This window comes from Pseudophryne corroboree, chromosome 6 (assembly GCF_028390025.1).
Source record: "Pseudophryne corroboree isolate aPseCor3 chromosome 6, aPseCor3.hap2, whole genome shotgun sequence".
Taxonomy (NCBI): Eukaryota; Metazoa; Chordata; class Amphibia; order Anura; family Myobatrachidae; genus Pseudophryne; species Pseudophryne corroboree.
Genome location: NC_086449.1, coordinates 248,140,711 through 248,164,851, shown reverse-complemented (window position 1 = coordinate 248,164,851; position 24,141 = coordinate 248,140,711). Strand labels below are relative to the sequence as shown.

Sequence of the window (24,141 nt, the reverse complement as noted above, 5' to 3'; positions counted from 1 at the left end):
TCCACCGCCATGCCGTCAAACGCAGCTGCGGTAAGTCTTGGAACAGACATGGTACTTGCTGAAACAAGTCCCTTCTTAGCGGCAGAGGCCATAAGTCCTCTGTGAGCATCTCTTGAAGTTCCGGGTACCAAGTCCTTCTTGGCCAATCCGGAGCCATGAGTATAGTTCTTACTCCTCTACGTCTTATAATTCTCAGTACCTTAGGTATGAAAAGCAGAGGATGGAACACATACACCGACTGGTACACCCACGGTGTTACCAGAACGTCCACAGCTATTGCCTGAGGGTCTCTTAACCTGGCGCAATACCTGTCCCGTTTTTTGTTCAGACGGGACGCCAACATGTCCACCTTTGGTAATTCCCAACGGTTTACAATTATGTGGAAAACTTCCCCATGAAGTTCCCACTCTGCCGGGTGGAGGTCGTGCCTACTGAGGAAGTCTGCTTCCCAGTTTCCACTCCCGGAATGAAACACTGCTGACAGTGCTATCACATGATTTTCCGCCCAGCGAAAAGTCCTTGCAGTTTTTGCCACTGCCCTCCTGCTTCTTGTGCCGCCCTGTCTATTTACGTGGGCGACTGCCGTGATGTTTTATCCCACTGGATCAATACCGGCTGACCTTGAAGCAGAGGTCTTGCTAAGCTTAGAGCATTATAAATTTACCCTTAGCTATAATTATGTGGAGAAAAATCTCCAGACTTGATCACACTCCCTGGAAATTTTTTCCTTGTGTGACTGCTCCCCAGCCTCTCGGCCTGGCCTCCGTGGTCACCAACATCCAAAACTGAATGCCGAATCTGCGGCCCTCTAGAAGATGAGCACTCTGTAACCACCACAGGAGAGACACCCTTGTCCTTGGATATAGGGTTATCCGCTGATGCATCTGAAGATGCGATCCGGACCATTTGTCCAGCAGATCCTACTGAAAAGTTCTTGCATGAAATCTGCCGACTGGAATTGCTTCGAAGGAAGTCACCATTTTTTTACCATGGCCCTTGTGCAATGATGCACTGATTTTTGGAGGTTCCTGACTAGCTCGGATAACTCCCTGGCTTTCTCTTCCGGGAGAAACACCTTTTTCTGGACTGTGTCCAGAATCATCCCTAAGCACAGGAGACTTGTTGTCGGGATCAGCTGCGATTTTGGAATATTTAGAATCCACCCTTGCTGTTGTAACAGTATCCGAGATAGTGCTACTCCGACCTCCAACTGTTCCCTGGACTTTGCCCTTATCAGGAGATCGTCCAAGTAAGGGATAATTAAGACGCCTTTTCTTCGAAGAAGAACCATCATTTCGGCCATTACCTTGGTAAAGACCCGGGGTGCCGTAGACAATCCAAACGGCAGCGTCTGAAACTGATAGTGACAGTTCTGTACCACGAACCTGAGGTACCCTTAGTGATAAGGGCAAATTTGGGACATGGAGGTAAGCATCCCTGATGTCTCGGGACACCATATAGTCCCCTTCTTCCCGGTTCGTTATCACTGCTCTGAGTGACTCCATCTTGATTTGAACCTTTGTAAGTGTTCACATTTTTTAGATTTAGAATAGGTCTCACCTAGCCTTCTGGCTTCAGTACCACAATATAGTGTGGAATAATACCCCTTTTCTTGTTGTAGGAGGGGTAATTTAATTATCACCTGCTGGGAATACAGCTCGTGAATTTTTTCCCATACTGCCTCCTTGTCGGAGGGAGACCTTGGTAAAGCAGACTTCAGGAGCCTGCGCAGGGGAAACGTCTCGACATTCCAAACTGTACCCCTGGGATACTACTTGTAGGATCCAGGGGTCCTGTACGGTCTCAGCGTCATGCTGAGAGCTTGTCAGAAGCGGTGGAACGCTTCTGTTCCTGGGAATGGGCTGCCTGCTGCAGTCTTCTTCCCTTTCCTCTATCCCTGGGCAGATATGACTCTTATAGGGACGAAAGGACTGAAGCTGAAAAGACGGTGTCTTTTTCTGCAGAGATGTGACTTAGGGTAAAAACGGTGGATTTTCCAGCAGTTGCCGTGGCCACCAGGTCCGATGGACCGACCCCAAATAACTCCTCTTCCTTTATACGGCAATACACCTTTGTGCCGTTTGGAATCTGCATCACCTGACCACTGTCATGTCCATAAACATCTTCTGGCAGATATGGACATCGCACTTACTCTTGATGCCAGAGTGCAAATATCCCTCTGTGCATCTCGCATATATAGAAATACATCCTTTAAATGCTCTATAGTCAATAAAATACTGTCCCTGTCAAGGGTATCAATATTTTTAGTCAGGGAATCCGACCAAGCCACCCCAGCTCTGCACATCCAGGCTGAGGCGATCGCTGGTCGCAGTATAACACCAGTATGTGTGTATATACTTTTTATGATATTTTTCCAGCCTCCTGTCAGCTGGCTCCTTGAGGACGGCCCTATCTATAGACGGTACCGCCACTTGTTCTGATAAGCGTGTGAGCGCCTTATCCACCCTAAGGGGTGTTTCCCAACGCGCCCTAACTTCTGGCGGGAAAGGGTATACCGCCCATATTTTCTATCGGGGGGAACCCACGCATCATCACACACTTCATTTAATTTATCTGATTCAGGAAAAACTACGGTAGTTTTTTCACATCCCACATAATACCCTCTTTTGTGGTACTTGTAGTATCAGAAATATGTAACACCTCCTTCATTGCCCTTAACGTGTGGCCCTAATAAGGAATACGTTTGTTTATTCACCGTCGACACTGGATTCAGTGTCCCTGTCTGTGTCTGTGTCGACCGACTACAGTAAACGGGCGTTTTAAAACCCCTGACGGTGTTTTTGAGACGTCTGGACCGGTACTAATTGTTTGTCGGCCGTCTCATGTCGTCAACCGACCTTGGCGCGTGTTGACATTATCACGTAATTCCCTAAATAAGCCATCCATTCCGGTGTCGACTCCCTAGAGAGTGACATCACCATTACAGGCAATTGCTCCGCCTCCTCACCAACATCGTCCTCATACATGTCGACACACACGTACCGACACACAGCACACACACAGGGAATGCTCTGATAGAGGACAGGACCCACTAGCCCTTTGGAGAGACAGAGGGAGAGTTTGCCAGCACACACCAAAAACGCTATAATTATATAGGGACAACCTTATATAAGTGTTTTCCCTTATAGCATCTTTTTTATATATTTCTAACGCCAAATTAGTGCCCCCCCTCTCTGTTTTAACCCTGTTTCTGTAGTGCAGTGCAGGGGAGAGCCTGGGAGCCTTCCCTCCAGCCTTTCTGTGAGGGAAAATGGCGCTGTGTGCTGAGGAGATAGGCCCCGCCCCTTTTTCGGCGGCCTCGTCTCCCGCTCTTAACGGATTCTGGCAGGGGTTAAATATCTCCATATAGTCCCCGGAGGCTATATGTGAGGTATTTTTAGCCAAAAAAGGTTTTCATTTGCCTCCCAGGGCGCCCCCCTCCCAGCGCCCTGCACCCTCAGTGACTGCCGTGTGAAGTGTGCTGAGAGGAAAATGGCGCACAGCTGCAGTGCTGTGCGCTACCTTAAGAAGACTGAGGAGTCTTCTGCCGCCGATTCTGGACCTCTTCTCGTTTCAGCATCTGCAAGGGGGCCGGCGGCGAGGCTCCGGTGACCATCCAGGCTGTACCTGTGATCGTCCCTCTGGAGCTAATGTCCAGTAGCCAAGAAGCCAATCCATCCTGCACGCAGGTGAGTTCACTTCTTCTCCCCTAAGTCCCTCGTTGCAGTGATCCTGTTGCCAGCAGGACTCACTGTAAAATAAAAAACCTAAGCTAAACTTTTCTAAGCAGCTCTTTAGGAGAGCCACCTAGATTGCACCCTTCTCGGCCGGGCACAAAAATCTAACTGAGGCTTGGAGGAGGGTCATAGGGGGAGGAGCCAGTGCACACCACCTGATCCTAAAGCTTTACTTTTTGTGCCCTGTCTCCTGCGGAGCCGCTATCCCCCCATGGTCCTTTCAGGAACCCCAGCATCCACTAGGACGATAGAGAAAGGTTGTAACGGTGTGATTTTTCGCACAACTACAACCCATGCTGAATTAGGCCCATATATGTAATCTTTGAGTCACATAAAAAAAAAGTAGGATCCCTGTCTGCAAGCTGTTACGGTAGGCTGGTTTCGTGTCATCACTTCCAGTCAATAAAAGAACAGCGACCAGGCTAGCTTGCTCTTCAGGCAAGATTGAAGTGAGGACAGGTTCAGCTGGCTGAAAAAGTACTTAATCAGACTGCATTATCAAGTTCAAGTTATATATACCTGTATTTATGTGTATGTGTGTGTATATATATATATATATATATATATATATATATATATATATATCGAACTTGAGTGTGTGTGTGTTATATGTACATCTATCACTGGCCTCATATAGCCCTAATCTGATATATCTAATATATGTGTATAGTGTTTATCAATTGCAAACATACCCATGTTGTCATGTGCATACCTCCCAACATGACCCTCTCCAGGAGGGACAGAATGCTCTGCTTCTGGACTTCCCTCTTAATGTATAATTGCTTTCACCTGTGCTGAAATACCTTTCTTATCCATTAACCTGTTCAACACAGGTGATGGCAATCATACATTAAGAGGGAAGTCCAGGAGCAGAGCATTCTGTCCCTCCTGGAGAGGGTCATGTTGGGAGGTATGTTGCTATGCAGAAATGCACTGTGTAACAGATCCAGTAACACATCCTATTAGGACACTGCCATTTACCGCTTGTCTGCTAAGGTAGAGTCGGACTTATCTTCTTCGTCTAGCCCAAAACTGCAAAGAGCGTATCCACCTTGCCCTGCAGGTGCTGGAGAGGAGCAGGAGGACCAGTGAAAAGCCCCAATCATGAGTATTATAACTTTGGTTTCTCTGACGTCCTAGTGGATGCTGGGGACTCCGTAAGGACCATGGGGAATAGACGGGCTCCGCAGGAGACTGGGCACTCTATAGAAAGATTTAGGACTATCTGGTGTGCACTGGCTCCTCCCCCTATGACCCTCCTCCAAGCCTCAGTTAGATTTCTGTGCCCGGCTGAGCTGGATGCACACTAGGGGCTCTCCTGAGCTCCTAGAAGAAAGTATAGTTTAGGTTTTTTATTTTCAGTGAGACCTGCTGGCAACAGGCTCACTGCAACGAGGGACTAAGGGGAGAAGAAGCGAACCTACCTAAGTGGTGGTAGCTTGGGCTTCTTAGGCTACTGGACACCATTAGCTCCAGAGGGATCGAACACAGGACCCGACCTCGTCGTCCGTTCCCGGAGCCGCGCCGCCGTCCCCCTTACAGAGCCAGAAACAAGAAGGTGGTCCGGAAAATCGGCGGCTGAAGACTTCTGTCTTCTCCAAGGTAGCGCACAGCACTGCAGCTGTGCGCCATTGCTCCTCATGCACACCACACACTGCGGTCACTGATGGGTGCAGGGCGCTGGGGGGGGGCGCCCTGAGCAGCAATAATAACACCTTGGCTGGCAAAACTAACACCATATATAGCCCCAGAGGCTATATAGGTGTATATTAACCCCTGCCAGAAACGATAAAATAGCGGGAGAAAGCCCGCCGAAAAAGGGGCGGAGCCAACTCCCTCAGCACACTGGCGCCATTTTTCCCTCACAGCTCCGCTGGAAGGAAGCTCCCTGGCTCTCCCCTGCAGTCCTGCACTACAGAAAGGGTAAAAAAGAGAGGGGGGGCACAATTTAGGCGCAGTATATATATATTATAGGCAGCTATAGGGGAAAACACTCTGTATAGTGATATCCCTGTGTTATATAGCGCCCTGGTGTGTGCTGGCATACTCTCCCTCTGTCTCCCCAAAGGGCTTTGTGGGGTCCTGTCCTCTGTAAGAGCATTCCCTGTGTGTCTGCTGTGTGTCGGTACTGCTGTGTCGACATGTATGATGAGGATAATGATGTGGAGGCGGAGCAAATGCCTGTGAATGTGATGTCACCCCCTGCGGGGTCGACACCAGTGTGGATGGACTTATGGAAGGAATTACGTGACAGTGTCAGCTCCTTACATAAAGGTTTGACGACATAGGACAGCCGGCTACTCAGCTTGTGCCTGTCCAAGCGTCTCAAATGTCATCAGGGGCTATAAAACGCCCGCTACCTCAGATGACAGATACAGACGTCGACACGGATACCGACTCCAGTGTCGACGATGATGAGACGAGTGTACCCTCCAATAGATCCACCCGTTATATGATTGAGGCTATGAAAAATGTATTACACATTTCTGATGATACCCCAGGTACCACAAAAAAGGGTATTATGTTTGGTGAGAAAAAACTACCAGTAGTTTTTCCTGCATCTGACGAATTAAATGAGGTGTGTGAGGAAGCGTGGACTTCCCCAGATAAGAAATTGATCATTTCTAAACGGTTAATGGCTGCGTACCCTTTCCCGCCAGAGGATAGGTCACGCTGGGAAACACCCCCTAGGGTAGATAAAGCGCTGACACGCTTATCAAAGAAGGTGGCACTACCGTCTCCGGATACGGCCGCCCTAAAAGAACCTGCTGATAGAAAGCAGGAAAGTACCCTAAAAGCTATATACACACACACTGGCATTATATTGAGACCCGCTATTGCATCAGCTTGGATGTGCAGTGCTGCAGCTGCGTGGTCAGACTCCCTGTCGGAAAACATTGATACCATGGATAGGGACAATATTTTGCTAACGATTGACCATATAAAAGACGCGGTCTTATACATGCGTGATGCACAGAGGGATATTTGCCGGCTGGCATCAAAAATAAGCGCTATGTCCATTGCCGCCAGACGGGGGTTATGGACTAGGCAATGGTCAGGTGATGCCGACTCCAAGCGGCACATGGAAGTTTTACCCTATAAAGGGGTGGAACTTTTTGGGGAAGGTCTTTCAGACCTCGTTTCCACAACTACTGCTGGGAAATCGACTTTTTTGCCACAGGCTACCCCACAGCAAAAGAAAGCACCGTATTATCAGGTTACAGTCCTTTCGGCCCCAGAAAACTAAGCGGGCTAGAGGCTCATCCTTTCTGCCGAGGCGCAGAGGAAGGGGGAAAAAGCTGCAGCACACAGCTAGTTCCCAAGAGCAGAAGTCCTCCCCTGCGTCCGGTAAGTCCACAGCATGACGCTGGGGCTGCTCAGGCGGAATCGGGAACGGTGGGGGCACGTCTCAGGTTTTTCAGCACACAGTGGGCTCTCTCACAAGTGGATCCCTGGGTCCTTCAAGTAGTATCTTAGGGGTACAGGCTGGAATTCGAGACGTCTCCCCCCCGCCGTTTCCTAAAATCTGCCTTGCCGGCAACTCCCTCTGCCAGGGAGGCAGTGTTGGTGGCTATTCAAAAACTGTATTCACAGAAAGTGATTGTCAAGGTACCCCTCCTTCAGCAAGGAAAGGGTTACTACTCCACAATGTTTGTGGTACCGAAACCGGACGGTTCGGTGAGACCCATCTTAAATTTAAAAGCCTTGAACACTTATATCAAAAGGTTCAAGTTCAAGATGGAATTGCTCAGGGCGGTTATTGCGAGCCTGGAGGAGGGGGATTACATGGTATCCCTGGACATCAAGGATGCGTACCTGCATGTCCCTATTTACCCTCCGCACCAGGAGTACCTCAGATTTGTGGTACAGGACTGTCACTATCAGTTCCAGACGCTGCCGTTTGGGTTATCCACGGCACCGAGGGTCTTTACCAAGGTAATGGCCGAAATGATGATACTCCTTCGCAAGAAGGGAGTTTTAATTATCCCGTACTTGGACGATCTCCTGATAAAGGCGAGGTCCAAAGAACAGTTGATAGTGGGGGTGGCACTTTCTCAGGAAGTGCTACAACAGCACGGCTGGATTCTCAATATTCCAAAGTCACAGCTGGTCCCGACGACACGTCTTCTGTTCCTGGGAATGATTCTGGACACAGACCAGAAAAGAGTGTTTCTTCCACTGGAAAAAGCAGAGGAATTGTCATCTCTGGTCAGAGACATCCTAAAACCAGGAAAAGTGTCGGTACATCAATGCACACGAGTCCTGGGAAAAATGGTAGCTTCGTACGAAGCAATTCCATTCGGAAGGTTCCACGCAAGGACGTTCCAGTGGGACCTGTTAGACAAATGGTCCGGGTCCCATCTCCAGATGCAACAGCAGATAACCCTATCGGCCAGAACCAGGGTGTCGCTGCTGTGGTGGCTGCAGAGGGCTCATCTACTAGAGGGCCGCAGATTCGGAATACAGGACTGTGTCCTGGTGACCACGGATGCCAGCCTTCGGGGCTGGGGGGCAGTCACAAAGGGAAGAAATTTCCAAGGACTGTGGTCAAATCAGGAGATTTCTCTCCTCATAAATATCCTGGAGCTAAGGGCCATTTACAATGCCCTAAGCCAGGCAAGACCCCTGCTTCAAAACCAGCCGGTACTGATCCAGTCAGACAACATCACGGCGGTCGCCCATGTAAACAGACAGGGCGGCACGAGAAGCAGGATGGCGATGGCAGAAGCCACAAGGATTCTCAGATGGGCAGAGAATCATGTGTTAGCACTGACGGCAGTGTTCATTCCGGGAGTGGACAACTGGGAAGCAGACTTCCTCAGCAGGCACGACCTCCACCCGGGAGAATGGGGACTTCATCCAGAAGTCTTCCAAATGCTGGTCAACCGGTGGGAAAAATCACAGGTAGACATGATGGCGTCCCGCCTCAACAAGAAGTTGAAAAGATATTGCGTCCGGTCAAGAGACCCTCAGGCGATAGCGGTGGACGCTCTAGTGACACCATGGGTGTACCAGTCGGTTTATGTGTTTCCTCCTCTACCTCTCATACCCAAGGTACTGAGAATAATAAGAAGGCAAGGAGTGAAAACCATACTCGTGGTTCCGGATTGGCCAAGAAGAGCTTGGTACCCGGAACTTCAAGAGATGCTTACAGAGGACCCTTGGCCTCTGCCGCTCAGACAAGACCTGCTGCAGCAGGGACCCTGTCTGTTCCAAGACTTACCGCGGCTGCGTTTGACGGCATGGCGGTTGAACACCGTATCCTGAAGGAAAAGGGTATTTTCCGGAGGAAGTCATCCCTACCCTGATCAAAGCCAGGAAGGATGTCACCGCAAGACATTATCACCGCATTTGGCGAAAATATGTTGCTTGGTGTGAGGCCATGAAGGCCCCGACGGAGGAATTTCACCTGGGTCGATTCCTGCACTTCCTGCAAGCAGGGGTGACGTTGGGCCTCAAATTGGGGTCCATAAAGGTCCAGATTTCGGCTCTGTCGATTTTCTTCCAAAAAGAACTGGCTTCACTGCCTGAAGTTCAGACTTTTGTCAAAGGAGTACTGCATATTCAGCCTCCTTTTGTGCCCCCAGTGGCACCTTGGGATCTCAATGTGGTTTTGGCATTCCTGAAATCACATTGGTTCGAACCACTTAAGACTGTGGATTTAAAATATCTCACGTGGAAAGTGGTCATGCTGTTGGCCCTGGCGTCGGCCAGGCGAGTTTCAGAATTGGCGGCTTTGTCTTGTAAAAGCCCTTATCTGATTTTCCATATGGATAGGGCAGAATTGAGGACTCGTCCTCAGTTTCTCCCAAAGGTGGTCTCAGCTTTTCACTTGAACCAACCTATTGTGGTGCCTGCGGCTACTAGGGACTTGGAGGATTCCAAGTTGCTGGACGTAGTCAGGGCCCTAAAAATTTATATTTCCAGGACGGCTGGAGTCAGAAAGACTGACTCGCTGTTTATCCTGTATGCACCCACCAAGCTGGGTGCTCCTGCTTCTAAGCAGTCTATTGCGCGCTGGATTTGTAGCACTATTCAGCTGGCGCATTCTGCGGTAGGCTTACCGCAGCCTAAATCTGTAAAAGCCCATTCCACACGGAAGGTGGGCTCATCTTGGGCGGCTGCCCGAGGTGTCTCGGCTTTACAACTTTGCCGAGCAGCTACTTGGTCGGGGGCAAACACGTTTGCAAAATTCTACAAATTTGATACCCTGGCTGAGGAGGACCTGGAATTCTCTCATTCGGTGCTGCAGAGTCATCCGCACTCTCCCGCCCGTTTGGGAGCTTTGGTATAATCCCCATGGTCCTTACGGAGTCCCCAGCATCCACTAGGACGTCAGAGAAAATAAGAATTTACTCACCGGTAATTCTATTTCTCGTAGTCCGTAGTGGATGCTGGGCGCCCATCCCAAGTGCGGATTGTCTGCAATACCTGTACATAGTTATTGTTACAAAAATCGGGTTTTGTTGTGAGCCATCTCTTCAGAGGCTCCATTTGTTATCATACTGTTAACCGGGGTTCCTATCACGTGTTATATGGTGTGATTGGTGTGGCTGGTATGAGTCTTACCCGGGATTCAAAAATCCTTCCTTATTGTGTCAGCTCTTCCGGGCACAGTTCCTAACTGAGGCTTGGAGGAGGGTCATAGGGGGAGGAGCCAGTGCACACCAGATAGTCCTAAATCTTTCTACAGAGTGCCCAGTCTCCTGCGGAGCCCGTCTATTCCCCATGGTCCTTACGGAGTCCCCAGCATCCACTACGGACTACGAGAAATAGAATTACCGGTGAGTAAATTCTTATTTTTTTGGCTCGCACACCTATTCTGCAGCCATTTTAAAATTGTGTATAAAAATGTTCATCCATTTTGAGGTAATGAAGCTTTACCCCATTGTGACTGCTTGATACAGTGATGCATGGTGTGCTCTGTTTTGCAGATGCTGGATATTTACACACAGTTGCCTTTTGATAATGTGGATGGAGGGGTATGGAAACAAGGGTTTGACATCACATATGACCCTGCGGAATGGGAGACAGAACCACTACAGGTGTTTGTAGTGCCGCATTCACACAATGACCCTGGTAAGAGAGCCTTCCGTCCTCATTTTTCTTCATAATATTTAATCCCTTAATGTGTAATCCTATTAAGTACCTTAGTGAACTGACCAAATGTCACTTTAGCTATCAATCATTGAAACTAAAAATACCATTTCAAAGCAGTAAGATGAAACAGTAACTCCCTACCCCATTGCCCACAGAGTGTGGTCTACCCTCTATAACATAGGTCTGCAAACTCAGCCCTCATTACCCCACAAAGTGCATGTTTTGCAGGTCTTCTCACAGAATCACAAGTGAAATAATTAACTCCACCTGTGGAGTAATTAATACACCTGTGCACCTGCTGGGTTACCTGCAAAACATGCACTGTGTGTGGTAATGAGGACCGAGTTTGCAGACCTATGCTCTATAACAGTGGTTTTCAAACTCGGACCTCAGGACACCATACAGTGCATGTTTTGCAGGTAACCCAGCAGGTGCACAGGTGTATTTATTACTCACTGACACATTTTAAAAGGTCTACAGGTGGCGCTAATTATGTCACTTGTGATTCTGTGAGGAGACCTGCAAAACATGCACCGTGTGGGGTCCTCAGGACCGAGTTCGAGAACCTGTACTCTATAATATCCCACTCTATCACTTTGAGTTTTCTGCAGCAGATGGAGGGAGAAATTAGAATGTCAACTCTTTTGACACTTCCCTTGACACGCTCTTGTGTTAGGAATGCATATAAAATAACTATAGTCCCACCTGCTGAATGCACAGGGCATGGGTGCTCTGTCCTGCTGCCCAAAACCTTCTAATTATGCATTACAGCAGTGGCGTATTTATAATGGGTGCAGTGGTTGCAGGTGCAGGGGCACCCACACTGCACTCCCTGCACCCATTTCTTTAGTAGTCACCTCTCCGGAGTCCAGCGTCCCCTACTGCAGCCTGCAAAATCACTGGGAAAATGGTGCAGCGGTCATTTTTCCGGAGTTTTGCACATGCGCAGTAGGGGTATTGCTGTCAAAATGCATGAACAGTAGCCCCTACTACCGCTCTAGAGTCTACTAGCACCCAGAGCCTGATATTGATTAAGCTGTCCAGCTGCCGGCTAGAGAGAGAGGCGCATTTTAGGGTTCTTAAATTGGGCAGGGCGCAGTGCCCTGCTAGAGAAGCTTAGCATGGGACACTAAATAATCTGTAAGTTCGTGCTGGGTATTGTGTTCTACTCTTTCACTGAGTAGCTTATTCCATCAGGAAGGTCTAGCTGCACAAGAGAAATAAAACGAATAGCTGAAAATGAGCATTTCTGGTTTAAGGGGCTAGTATGACATGTTGTTAGTCTTTAATGTGCTGGTAGCCTGATAACCATGTACCGGTCACCTCACGTGGTTCTGTACATGCAGCTATTTTGTGGGCTGTACTAAAGTTTGTGACTAAGGTACACTTTAAATTGAAAATGTTAATTCACAATGATTTATCCTCTGATCTGTAAATGGGACAATGCTGAACTGTGGTATAATGGAGTTTGGAGATTACCTTTTCTCTTTATTTGTACGCTTTATATCCTGACCTTTTCTGAGCCGTCAGATGAAATGTTAGCTCTGGCAGGATCACCAGGGTGTGAAAATGTAAATTCTATATCTGAATCATATGCTATCAAAAGTGTTATTCCACAGATAGAGAAGACAAATGACAGGACTGGATATTTTCATCATTGACCAATACATACTGTAGGTCGTTGTTGTTTGTTTTTTAAGTAATTCCACCATATGGGTCCTCTGTTTTTAGAAGAGGAAGCTTTTTCCCCATTATACTGGGTTTCAAGACACAGCAGATGTGAGGGGATGAAGGACTGGATTAAGAGGAGGACGCGAAGCAGCAGCCGCTACTGCAAAATTATGCTAATGCTGCAGCTGATGGGCTGTCTACTAAGATGTCCCAATGGGCACTGTTGGTTCAGTTATCAGAACGTAGAAGCTACATCAAACCACTCAGATCCTGCACCTGTCCTCTATATCAACAGCATATAAACAAAGGCAGAAGAAAACTCTTTTTTGGGGCACTCTTGTAATGTAATAATAAAACTTAACTTTTATATAAGTACTCAAAATCAGACGAACAAACACATAACATAAATAGAATAAAAAGCCAGGGATTTGCAGCTAATGCCAGTTCTTGCTGGAGCTCAGAAATTTTGTTACAGGCTACAGTAACGCTTACCTCCAATAGGTTTTTCTGATTCCAAAAACAACAACATAAGCAGAGACAAATGTTTGCAATGACATCAACATTTTTCTCTTTATCAGGAGCTCTGCACAGCGCTGGCCTGTATTTGATGGTGGCACAAAAAAGCCATCACTTAAAATGAAGCCCTTAAAAGCTCATCTGGAGTTTGCCAAAAAAGAGGGTCCTGGTTACCATGTGGGAAAACGTGTTCTGGTCACGCATGATCAAGACAGAACTTTTGGCTATTGGGGGTCATACAGAGTTGATTGCTAGCTACTTTTTGCAGCCGTGCGAACGCATAGTCGACGCCCACTGGGGAGTGTATTTTAGCTTTGCAAGTGTGCGAACGCCTGTGCAGCCGAGCAGTACAAAAACAGTTTGTGCAGTTTCTGAGTAGGTCTGAACTTACTCAGCCGCTGCGATCACTTCAGCCTGTCCGGTTCCGGAATTGATGTCGGACACCCGCCCTGCAAACGCTTGGACACGCCTGCGTTTTTCCAACCACTCCCTGAAAACAGTCAGTTGACACCCATAAACGCCTTCTTCCTGTCAATCTTCTTGCGATCGGCTGTGCGAATGGGTTCTCCATTAAATTCATCGCCCAGCAACGATCCGCTTTGTACATGTACGACGCGCTTGCACATTGCAGTGCATATGCATGCGCAGTAGTGACCTGATCGCTGCGCTGTGAAAAACGGCAGCGTGCGATCAGGTCGGAATGACCCCCAGAGTACAATGCAATATTTGCAGCTTCCCACACCTAACAAAAAAAAAAAAAAAGATACCATATGTATTGTAAAGTATTGTGGGGGTGGCATTATGCTGAGAGTAAATACAGATGCCTAAACTTATTCCCTGGATGTACTGTTATAAAAAAAAAAAAAAAGAGGTCTATATAACTGTAGCACAGGTGCATGAGCAAACTGAAGTTCTCATCACCTCATTTCTAGAGGAAATAAACCTCTATTACAGTTTTATAAAGGTCACCTCTATTTTGCACCAGGTCTGAAATCAGGGCATAATGTACCATCTCTACATCCCCCATTTAGCTGGGAGTCACAGATGGAACCAGGATTCACAACCTGTCAGATATGTGAATTATATAGTTTGCAGGCTGCTTTTCATAAATGACACTCGCTATCCAAAATAATTATGAAAGCAGGGAGATTTTAAAGTAGTAGTGCCAAACAACACTGAACCTGACTCCTGAGATTTCCTATTCCATTTACTTTTTGTGCATTTAGAAATTGCTAACAGGAGGTATTAGGACCATGCTGCAATCTGCCTCCACTCAACTCTTTGTAAACATGCAATCTGCTCAGGTCACCAAAGCTATCCACAGGTCTGCTCTAGGGCTGTCTACTAGCTAAACCCCACCGCAACCCTACAGAAACAAAAAATACATGTGCTCTCCACCAGTAAAAAACACATACGTTGTTCCCCACATTGAAAAACAAACACACATCTGGACTTGGCAGGGTAAAAACACACATATTGTCCCTGACAGGGAAAAAAGCCCACACAAACTGGGACTGATTCAGATCCGCACGCAGTCCTAATTTGGTCCCCATTGGTTTTGGGACTGCGCATGATGTTGCGACCCAGTCGTAGTGTCCTGGACACCGAAGCATGGTCGACATACTGCAGACTTTTGACAGAGGAGTCAGGAAGCGTTCCTCAAAATGGAGGCATGTCCGAAGCACGTTGTTGCGTCCTCTGTAACAGTTTCACTGGCCACGACAGCATTGTTTTGCTGAACTACACATACACATTGTTCCACACAGGGAAAAAAACATACACATTATCCCTTCGGTTACTCAGGATGACCGGGGATTTCACACCGCTGAAGCCCCTAAATGACTGCAGCCTGTCAATTAGTCTGTGGAGTTTGGGGCACTGCGAGTGATTTAGAAGAACAAGATCTGCACATATGCAGTGTGGCATCTGTGCATGCACAGATCTCTCACCAGCCTCCAGACCAGTGAATTCCTCTAGAAAGTCCAGACCAGTGAGTGCCTCCCTTCAGAGTCCATACAGACCTATGAGCGCCTCCCTCCAGAAAGACCAGACCTGTGAGTGCCTCCCTTCAGAAAGCCCAGACCTATGAGTGCCTCCCTCCAAAGAGTTTAGGCCAGTAGTTTGGAACTTGGTCCCCCTCCCTAACCCCTCAACCTTCAATCTCAGCACCGCCTCAGCATGCTTCAGAGACTGAGTCACTGCATCAGTGTGCATGGGCAGGGAGTTGGACGGCATGTGGCTACGTGACCCATAATGTCCTAGGTCCCAGCAGTGGCGGTTGCACTGCGCCCACTATGTGGTGGTGCTCCTGTGCTGCAGCTCTGCTGGAACAAGCCTTGAGCTGGCCCTGGTTATCCAGATACCATTTGACTGAATTCCTTCACTGAAATCATACTTGGGAGTACATAGTTGAAGGCAACTGTAGAGCTGGAACTTGTACATTGCCTTCTTGCTTTTTTGTGTGGATGGTCTTAAAAATAATTACCAGAAGAAACCTGTGAGGACTGCACTGTCACTGCTGGCAATACTTAACTCTGATGCTGTGTAGAACATAGCAGGAAGCATCCATGTATTGATTACCATCACAACTGATAGTGCTGACAGTGAGGGTCTTATAGTGATCAGTTCATAGCTAATTTGTTCACTGTCCACCATCTCCTGTGTAACTTCAGTACAGGGCATTGTACCACACGCTGTTCTGCCAGTGGTGTCACTAGGGTTGGTGTTACCCAGTGCAAATTGACAAATTGCACCCAACAACTGGGCATGACCACCCAGGTAAGAGGGTGTGCCCTTGTGGCATGCCCACATTTTCATCACTCTGGGTGATGTGCTTTCGTGTCACCCTCTTGCATGGTGTTACCCGGTGCAGTCGTATCTCCTGTACTGATGTCACTGAATTTTACAACTGCTGGTAAATATGAGCCCTTAGATGGTCTTTAAAAGCAGTCTATATATTTAATGCTTAGTGCCGCTGTGTTCACAATGTCTGTACTGAAACCCTGACCTTCAATTGCCAATTCCCTTCATTTCTTCTGAACCTCCCTGGTTAGAAATATGAGTAAATGTGAGTAGTATCGACCTCATGCAGAGTGACTATAATGCTAGTGTATTTTGTGGGAGGGATAGCCATCAGTGGGTTATCCATCGATGGTACCATTGATGGATAACCTCAATGGTGGTAAACCATCTATAAGGTAACCATTGATGGCTTCACCCATCGATGGTCAGCCCTACTTTAATATTGAGCATGTCGCGGGCCAATCAGGACCCGGTGGCGTGGCTTCAAGGGTGTCAGGGGGCGGAGCTATACTCTGTGTCCCCAACACCCTGGAGAGAAAAAAATAAAAATATTCAATAGCTTCTTACCAACGATGGCGGTAAACCATCTAGTTCTCCCCCATCGATGGTAAAAGTAGTTAACATTGGTCATAAACCTTTGATGATTTTGAATCATCGATGGTTGATGGCCATCCTTATTTTGCGGGACAGTCTGTCACTCTGCCTCCTGAATGGGCAGTACAAGGGCATTCTAACCTGGGCTAAGTACAGTAAGCTCATGTTCTAACAGCTCCGGACACAAGCATACTGGGCATAAATGCATAGGAAAGCTGTACTATTTGCAGGTGGTCAAGGGCAGGTTCAAATTGCAGGTGCTGGTGCAATTGCTGCTTTCCTAATGTAAAACATTGCAGTGTAATGGGAGGAAACAGCTCATTGAAAAAGGTCTTGTAGATCCTTATCGTGTGTAATTCACATATAGAGTTGCAGTGTATTGGAAGAAGCTGCAGTTAGTGATATATACTCAATAGCCTTTGTCACAGAATATCCTTCCAATATGCAGGTCACATGGGACAATTACACATAAATAAGAGGTTTGCCTGCAGGGCAGGTTCCCCAGCGACGATTGTATATCACCAGCCCTAACATCATGTAATTGCATCTGCTCGGCATGGAAAGTTACAGTTGTATACTGTCCATCAGCATCCCTGCCATTCTTGTCTTCTCACCTCTGATTAAGGAGCCATGGGGTGTATTAAATATACTGCAGAAAAGCATAGTGTTATGAGATAGCAGCAGTTTGTTCAAAAATATGTATACTGTATATTTATTTTAAAAAAAGAAGTCAGGGGACCAACTTATTATTATTATTATTATTATTATTATTATTATTATTATTATTGTCATTGTCATTGTTATTTATTATTTATGATTATTTTATTACATTGCTTTTTGTTATAATGATATTTCTTGTTCTAATTATTTTAGAACATCCATTGTATAAACTCCCTCTCACTGTGTGACATGAGTGTTAAAGGGGGTAGACACGGAGAGATCCCTGCTTAAATTCTAGGCAATCTGACTGTGTATGCCCCACAGCGATCGCTATGCATGGCCCCGCGCGTCGCTATCGCTGGTACTAGATTGGCCTGCATGCAGGCACAATCTAGCAGGTCGCTCATTTCACCGCTAGGTGAAATGAGCGTTCCTCCCCCCTCGCTCAGCACACATTGCGCTGTGCTGAGCGGGGGAGAGATGTGTGCTGAGCGGTCTGTGACAGATCGCTCAGCACACATCTCTCCCCTTGTGTACGGGGCTTTAGTCAGCGGGACCTCTCATTGGGCCCTGCACAAGGAGAGAGGTAGGGTGACAGGAATACAGTAAAGAGTATTCACTTGGAGTTCAGTCGTCCATATTATATACTTGTGAATCCTAACGATCCTTCAAATTGTGCTAAAGCCAAATTAAGTATAGGTGCAGCAATTTCAGCTATCCAATCAGATTTTCTCTTTCATGGAGAATCTAAGTTAATTAGAATGATGGACTTTGGGGCTGATTAAGTGGTGGATGTTAGCTGTGCCACTGCAGCGTCTTTGTACGTAGTGGCGGTGCAATCATATTCAAAAGCCGCGGGAGATGCCTTAAGTTAAAACATACCCACTGCTGGCTTTTGTGATCTGCTGCTGTGTCTGTCTGAGGACGCAGCTTCGTATCAACTGCATGACTGTCGGACATCTGAGTTACCATCAGGATACTCATGATGTCCATTGTAATCACACTGCAGAGGCCAGTAAATCGTCAGCAGAAAGACACACACCCAGACGTTGGCACACCTACAAAACGGAGCTCGCATGTCCCCATTTTTTCAAATGCTACCCGTCACCTCCCACATCCTCAAACATCCTCAGCCTGTCAATCAGCCTGTAGAGTCCAAGGCGTTGCGAACGATGTCACAGAAGGAGATCTGCACATGCGAGGTGTGGCATCTATGTATGCACATATCTCAGACAATCGGAGATGTACGTTATCTTCGAGTTAGCTATATCTCTCAATCAGGCCCTTTGTAAAACTGTTCTTGCTTTCGTCAAACCTTTCCCCTAAATTGAAATATGATAGCTGAAAATAAATTGTGATGAACTGTTTGAAGACCTTTCCTGGACTAATAAGAGATCTTGTCTGATCTGCAACAACTATCTCCCAGTGGGGAAATGTCCTGATGTCTGTATATTCTCTTGCTGATATCCTGAGCGATGCGAAAGATTACATTAGTGTGATTATGTGTATCGGCACATCCATGGCAAATTAAACCACATGGCAATTTCATATCCTAGTTATTGTTGTATTTCAGTCACCTTAGTGCAGATGCAGAAATTATTAATACACAATATTAAGTGCAGATGCAGAACTTATTTTTAGTCTCTAGAGAAAAGATTTAGATGTGCAGTTAGTTATTAGTACAAAGGGTTATAAGGTTCCATGCAAAGAAAACAAGTGATTAACTGGTAACAAAGTTAATGTAGTAATTCTCATGTACCACTTTGCACCAGCTAATGAAGGAAGAAATATCTGGCCAAACTCTGAGTTTGTTTTGCTGCATTAATGTTAAAGACAATTTAACGCTTTCTTGTTGGTTATTCTTTACGTTGGAGAGAGAAAATGCATTTGTGCTGCCAAGAGTGGACTCGCTTTCCCATTGAAGGCATTGCAATGTGGCTCAGTGGGTGCATGCAGTAGACATTTCATTGTGGTTTTATGTTTTGGATGTTAGGTTGGATAAAAACATTTGATAAATATTACTATGACCAGACTCAGCATATCCTGAACAACATGGTAGTGAAGCTACAAGAGGACCCACGTCGAAGGTTCATCTGGTCAGAGATCTCCTTCTTTTCCAAGTGGTGGGACAACATCAATTCCCAGAAGAGGGCAGCAGTCCGCAGGTAGCTGCAAGGGTTCCTGCCATAGGGTTTTATTTATGCATGTATTTTTAGGATTTCCATGCATGAGTCCATTATGAGGTTTAAGTACAGCTGCAATCAGCAGGTCAGGGGAAACCAACCTGGTTTTGCCTTGTAAATGTTTGCTGCTTCAAAAAAACGTACAAGTTCGGACGAAATCTCGTAGGTCTGGCCGTCTCGCACTCCATTACATCCTGTCCTTTGTCTTCTGCAATGTACACCGTCTAGCCGCTGCCCAGCTCCCAACACACTAGCCACTATGCTTTTCTAAGGCACAGTAAAGTCCTATGTATTCTAAGGTATTGATTAATGAACTAGGGACGTATGAAATGCCAGTGGACAGCATCCCGGCTGTCATGATCCTGACAGCGGGATCCCATCCGCCGTAATGTCGGCAGCAGGACGATCACTAGAAAGCCCCTTGCGGGCTTGCTGCAGGCACAGTGGCTCGCTGCGCTCACCATAGGTTCTAATCTCCCTCTCTGGGTGTCGTGGACACCCACAGAGAGAGAATAGCCTGTGTTGCCAGTAATCCGGTGGCGGCATTTCACCGCTAGTCGGGATCCCGGCATCAGCATTGTGACCGCCGGGATCCCAACTAGCGGTATTTTCACCACTTCCCCCAAATATATGTGCCTTTTATTAATTTGATCTACTATATATTGAAATAAAATATTCAGTATATCACCTGATGTTTTGTTTTTTTAAATAAGATATTTTTATTGATATTTAATTAACAAAAATAACATGAAAAAAGAAGAAGAAGAAGAAAAATGAGAACAAACAAAACATGAGAAATGTTACAAGGAACAAAGTGGAAATACGTTATACGTCCAAAAAAATAGTGGAAAACACGGCAGGAATTCTACATTAGCAATCGTAAAAAATTAGAATATCCAGTGGGCCTACTTAAAGAACAGAATTAGCATTGGAGTGAAAGGGCTGCTGATGGACTAAGATTTGTGAGGGAAGTACCTGCACGCACAACAGAGGGGAATTCAACCAAGGAGCCCAAGGGTGCTCAAAATTGAAAGGAGTGTAACGACTGGTAGTGTGTGTGTGTGTGTGTGTGTGTGTGTGTGTGTGTGTGTGTGTGTATATATATATATATATGTGTGTGTGTGTGTGTGTGTGTGTGTGTGTGTGTGTGTATGTGTATATATATATATATATATATATATATATATATATATATATATTAATTTTTTTTAATTATTTTTTTTTTTTTTTTTTTTTGTGGGTGACAGTGTTCTTTACCAGAATAACCCAGTCATTAAAGATAGGACCTCGAGAGGCCATGCAATCCCTTGTGATGCACACCTTCGCCAAAGCTATGGTATTAAGCACATACCTTTTGAGAAACTTATCAAGTTGTTTGTCATCTAGGGTACCCAAAAGACACACTGCAATTTTCCTCCACATGTGAGAGAGACACACCTGTGGAGGAAATAGTCCGGGTTGCTACCCAGAAATCAGAAACCAGTGGGCAGGACCAGAAGAGATGCCAAAGCGTACCTTCCACTGCGGAGGATTTGGGACTCTCGTAATGAGATATGTCCGATGCAATAAGAATAATTGCACATGTTGGTATCACTTAAATGGCCTATATCTGCCTCCCAGCGATCCCGGAGCATAGTAAGTGGGTCAAAGTGTAGAGAATCCAATAGATAAGAGAATAGGAAAGAAATCAGTTGCAAGGTGCCCAGGGTACATAAAAAATTCCTTGTGAGAGACTCCAACAAAGCAGGCGCACCTTTGGGGAACTGAGCTTGTAGGGCGTGTCATACTGTAGATGTAAATATTTGAAAAAGTGATTCCTAGGAAGTTCAAATTCCAAGCTTAGACGAGAAAAGGGTTTGAAAGTGTTATCTTCATATGGCTGCCCCATGGACACTACTCCCCAGTCTTCCCAGGCCAAATCCATCTGCAGGTTCTGCAACTCCCTCAATTTGGCCCCCATAGAGGAGTGTCAGGGTCTAGGTATAAAACAGAATAGCAACAGACAAAGAGGGGGGTGCAAATCCCCACCCCTAAATTCCCTTCCGCACACTGAAAATTACCTGTAACCATCCCTGAACCTGTCACAAATGTTTGCAAACACATGTTTAGCTGCTGGCCACTTCACGGCTTCTCTGATACAGCAGTCCTAACCTACATAATAGCAGTGCCCACATAGGGCCATGTAATTTGTCACAGTAGGCCTCATGATAAAGACTATTACTAAACACTTCCAGACAGAGAGCTAACTTACCTGGGAGCCACCCCCAGGATCTCCCATTGGCACTACAAGGAACAGCATGCCTTCCAAATGCTGCTCCCATTCAATGCCTCTTGCACACAAGCAGTTAAACAATTTGGAAGCTGCTCAATCATACCTGGAGATAATTATATATCAGGTGCTGGAAGGGGGAGGGGTCACAGACAAACAACAGACAAAGAGGAAGGGGGGTGCAAATCCCCACCCCTAAATTCCCTTCCGCACACTGAAAATTACCTGTAACCATCCCTGAACCTATCTGGTAATAAAATTCAGAGAATTAGTCAGAAATGTCTTTATCATGAGGCCTACTGGGACAAATTACATGGCCCTATGTGGGCACTGCTATTATGTAGGTTTGGACTGCTGTATCAGAGAAGCCGTGAAGTGGCCAGCAGCTAAACATGAGTTTGCAAACATTTGTGACTAATTCTCTGAATTTTATTACCAGATAGGTTCAGGGATGGTTACAGGTAATTTTCAGTGTGCGGAAGGGAATTTAGGGGTGGGGATTTGCACCCCCTTCCTCTTTGTCTGTTGTTTGTCTGTGACCCCATAAAACAGAATAACCCAGCAGTCTATGAAACCCAGCAGAATACGAAATTTGCAACATGACCCCCCACCCCCCCTCCAAAAGAGGATCCTGTACATAAGAGAGGGTCAGACCAGACTGGGCACCCAATAATGGGTGCCTAACCTGCCTAATGGGTGCCTAATAATGCCTAACCTGCACCCACTCCCGGAGATGTGTTTAATGTGCCGCACAATAGCAGACTGATTTAAAATTAAGTAAGGATTATTCACCAGAAGTGTGGGGCCTTGTAAAGGTATGTAATTTAATGCGAGGGCAATGGTCCATCCAGAGACAACACATAGCTGAATATACGTAGAGGAAGAACATCTGGGGAATTGTGAAGAACACATAGTAACTTAGGTTGTATAACCATTTTAGAGTTAGTGGAAGCCTGCAGCAGGCATTCAGTCTAGACAACGGGCAGTCCTGTCTCATCCCTTTGGACAAGGTGAAAGGTGCTGAGGCAAAGCCATTTAAATGGACACTGGCAGTGGGGGCAGAGTATAGCAATTTAATCCAACTAAGAAAAACTGGGCCAACACCAAACGAGTCAAGGCTTCCGGGGGGGAGGGCCACTCAACTGAACTGAATACTTTGGCAGCATCAAGGGAAACAACAATCACGGTGGCAGACAGAGAGTGGGGTACTTTTTCGCAGTGGCCTTATCCCCAACGAAAGCCTGAAGTTGATGAAATAAGCATGGCGGTTTTCCCTGGCATGTAACACGTCTGATCTGGATGGACAATCACAGTTATAACCCGACTCAGACGAAGAGCAAGGACATTAGCTAGCGTTTTCACATCTGTGGACAGCAGGGAGTTTGGATGGTAAAAGTCAGGGAGCAGGTGATCCTTACCCGATTTCAACAAAACTATAACTAGCTCCTCGGACATGGAGTTTGGCAGAGCAGTCAATTCTCGCATAGTATTAAAAAGTTTGAGAAGTCTTGGTACAAAGAACTTAGCATGTTTAACCTATAGTTCGATGGGCACTCCATCAGTACCTGGAGCATTACCCCTTCTAAAGGAAGGGATGGCTAAATCAACTTCTTCAGCAGTAATAGGAGCTTCTAAAAAGGATTGAGCTTCCACAGATATCACCTGATCTTTAGCAAGGTAGATACAGGGCTCTGACAGGATAGGAGGGCTCCCAGCTGTAGCTGCACTACTTTGTCTCTGAGTACAGGCTATGGGAAAACATGGGACGCTTGCCCGTATTGCTGGCTCTTTCACCTTTTTGGCTTGTGCGCTTACTACAGAAACTGGGAGATTAGATTCCTTTCACTGGCGTTGTATTTTGTGGGGATTATTACATAAATAGGATGAAACAAAACATTGGCTCTTCCATGCATGGAAAGGTCTACAAGGGAACAGTAACTAATAGAGCAATGAGCATTAGGTAACTTTAAAGCATTCTCCACTTTTCTATAAATTAGACTATATTTACTGCTAATTACAGTCTTTATATTTTAGACCCTTATCAGATCTCTTGCTCTGTGTGTTTGCTCTCCATAGGTTAGTTGCTAATGGTCAACTGGAAATGACCACCGGTGGCTGGGTGATGCCGGATGAAGCCAACGCTCACTACTTTGCCATAATTGACCAGATGATAGAAGGACATCAGTGGCTGAAGAAAAATATTGGTAGGGATAATTTGGGTTTTCTCTTTAGTACTTGGCAAAAGGGGACAGCGTATCTTTAAAATGAGTCATTTTTCTTTATCGTTAGTTTCAGTCAATGTCTCCTCTCTGTAGGCGTTAATCCAAGGTCAGGATGGGCAGTGGATCCTTTTGGACACAGTTCTACCATGCCTTACCTTTTGAAACGCTCCAACCTAACCAGCATGCTGATCCAGCGAGTGCATTACTCTATCAAGAAACATTTTTCATCAACTCGAAGCCTGGAGTTCATGTGGAGGCAGACATGGGGTATGTGGCATTCTCTTAGCAATAGTCCTCAACATGTGTCTTTGGAGATGTCTGCTATAAATGGCATACAGTATGCGTTTCCAGGCTGTCTATTGACAAGCACAGCCTTCTTCACAAGA

General features: G+C 46.3%; 1 protein-coding gene across 3 annotated transcripts in view; it reads left to right on the top strand.

Moving 5' to 3' along the window:
- MAN2A2 (mannosidase alpha class 2A member 2) overlaps positions 1–24,141 on the top strand; it is a 165,312-nt gene that overhangs the window by 64,270 nt on the left and 76,901 nt on the right. For all 3 annotated transcript variants that reach the window (XM_063925858.1, XM_063925857.1, XM_063925859.1), the window contains exons 4-7: positions 10,673–10,817; positions 19,075–19,246; positions 23,610–23,737; positions 23,849–24,022. In XM_063925858.1, coding sequence (XP_063781928.1) covers positions 10,673–10,817; positions 19,075–19,246; positions 23,610–23,737; positions 23,849–24,022 — 619 coding nt within the window. The remainder of the gene's footprint in view (positions 1–10,672; positions 10,818–19,074; positions 19,247–23,609; positions 23,738–23,848; positions 24,023–24,141) is intronic.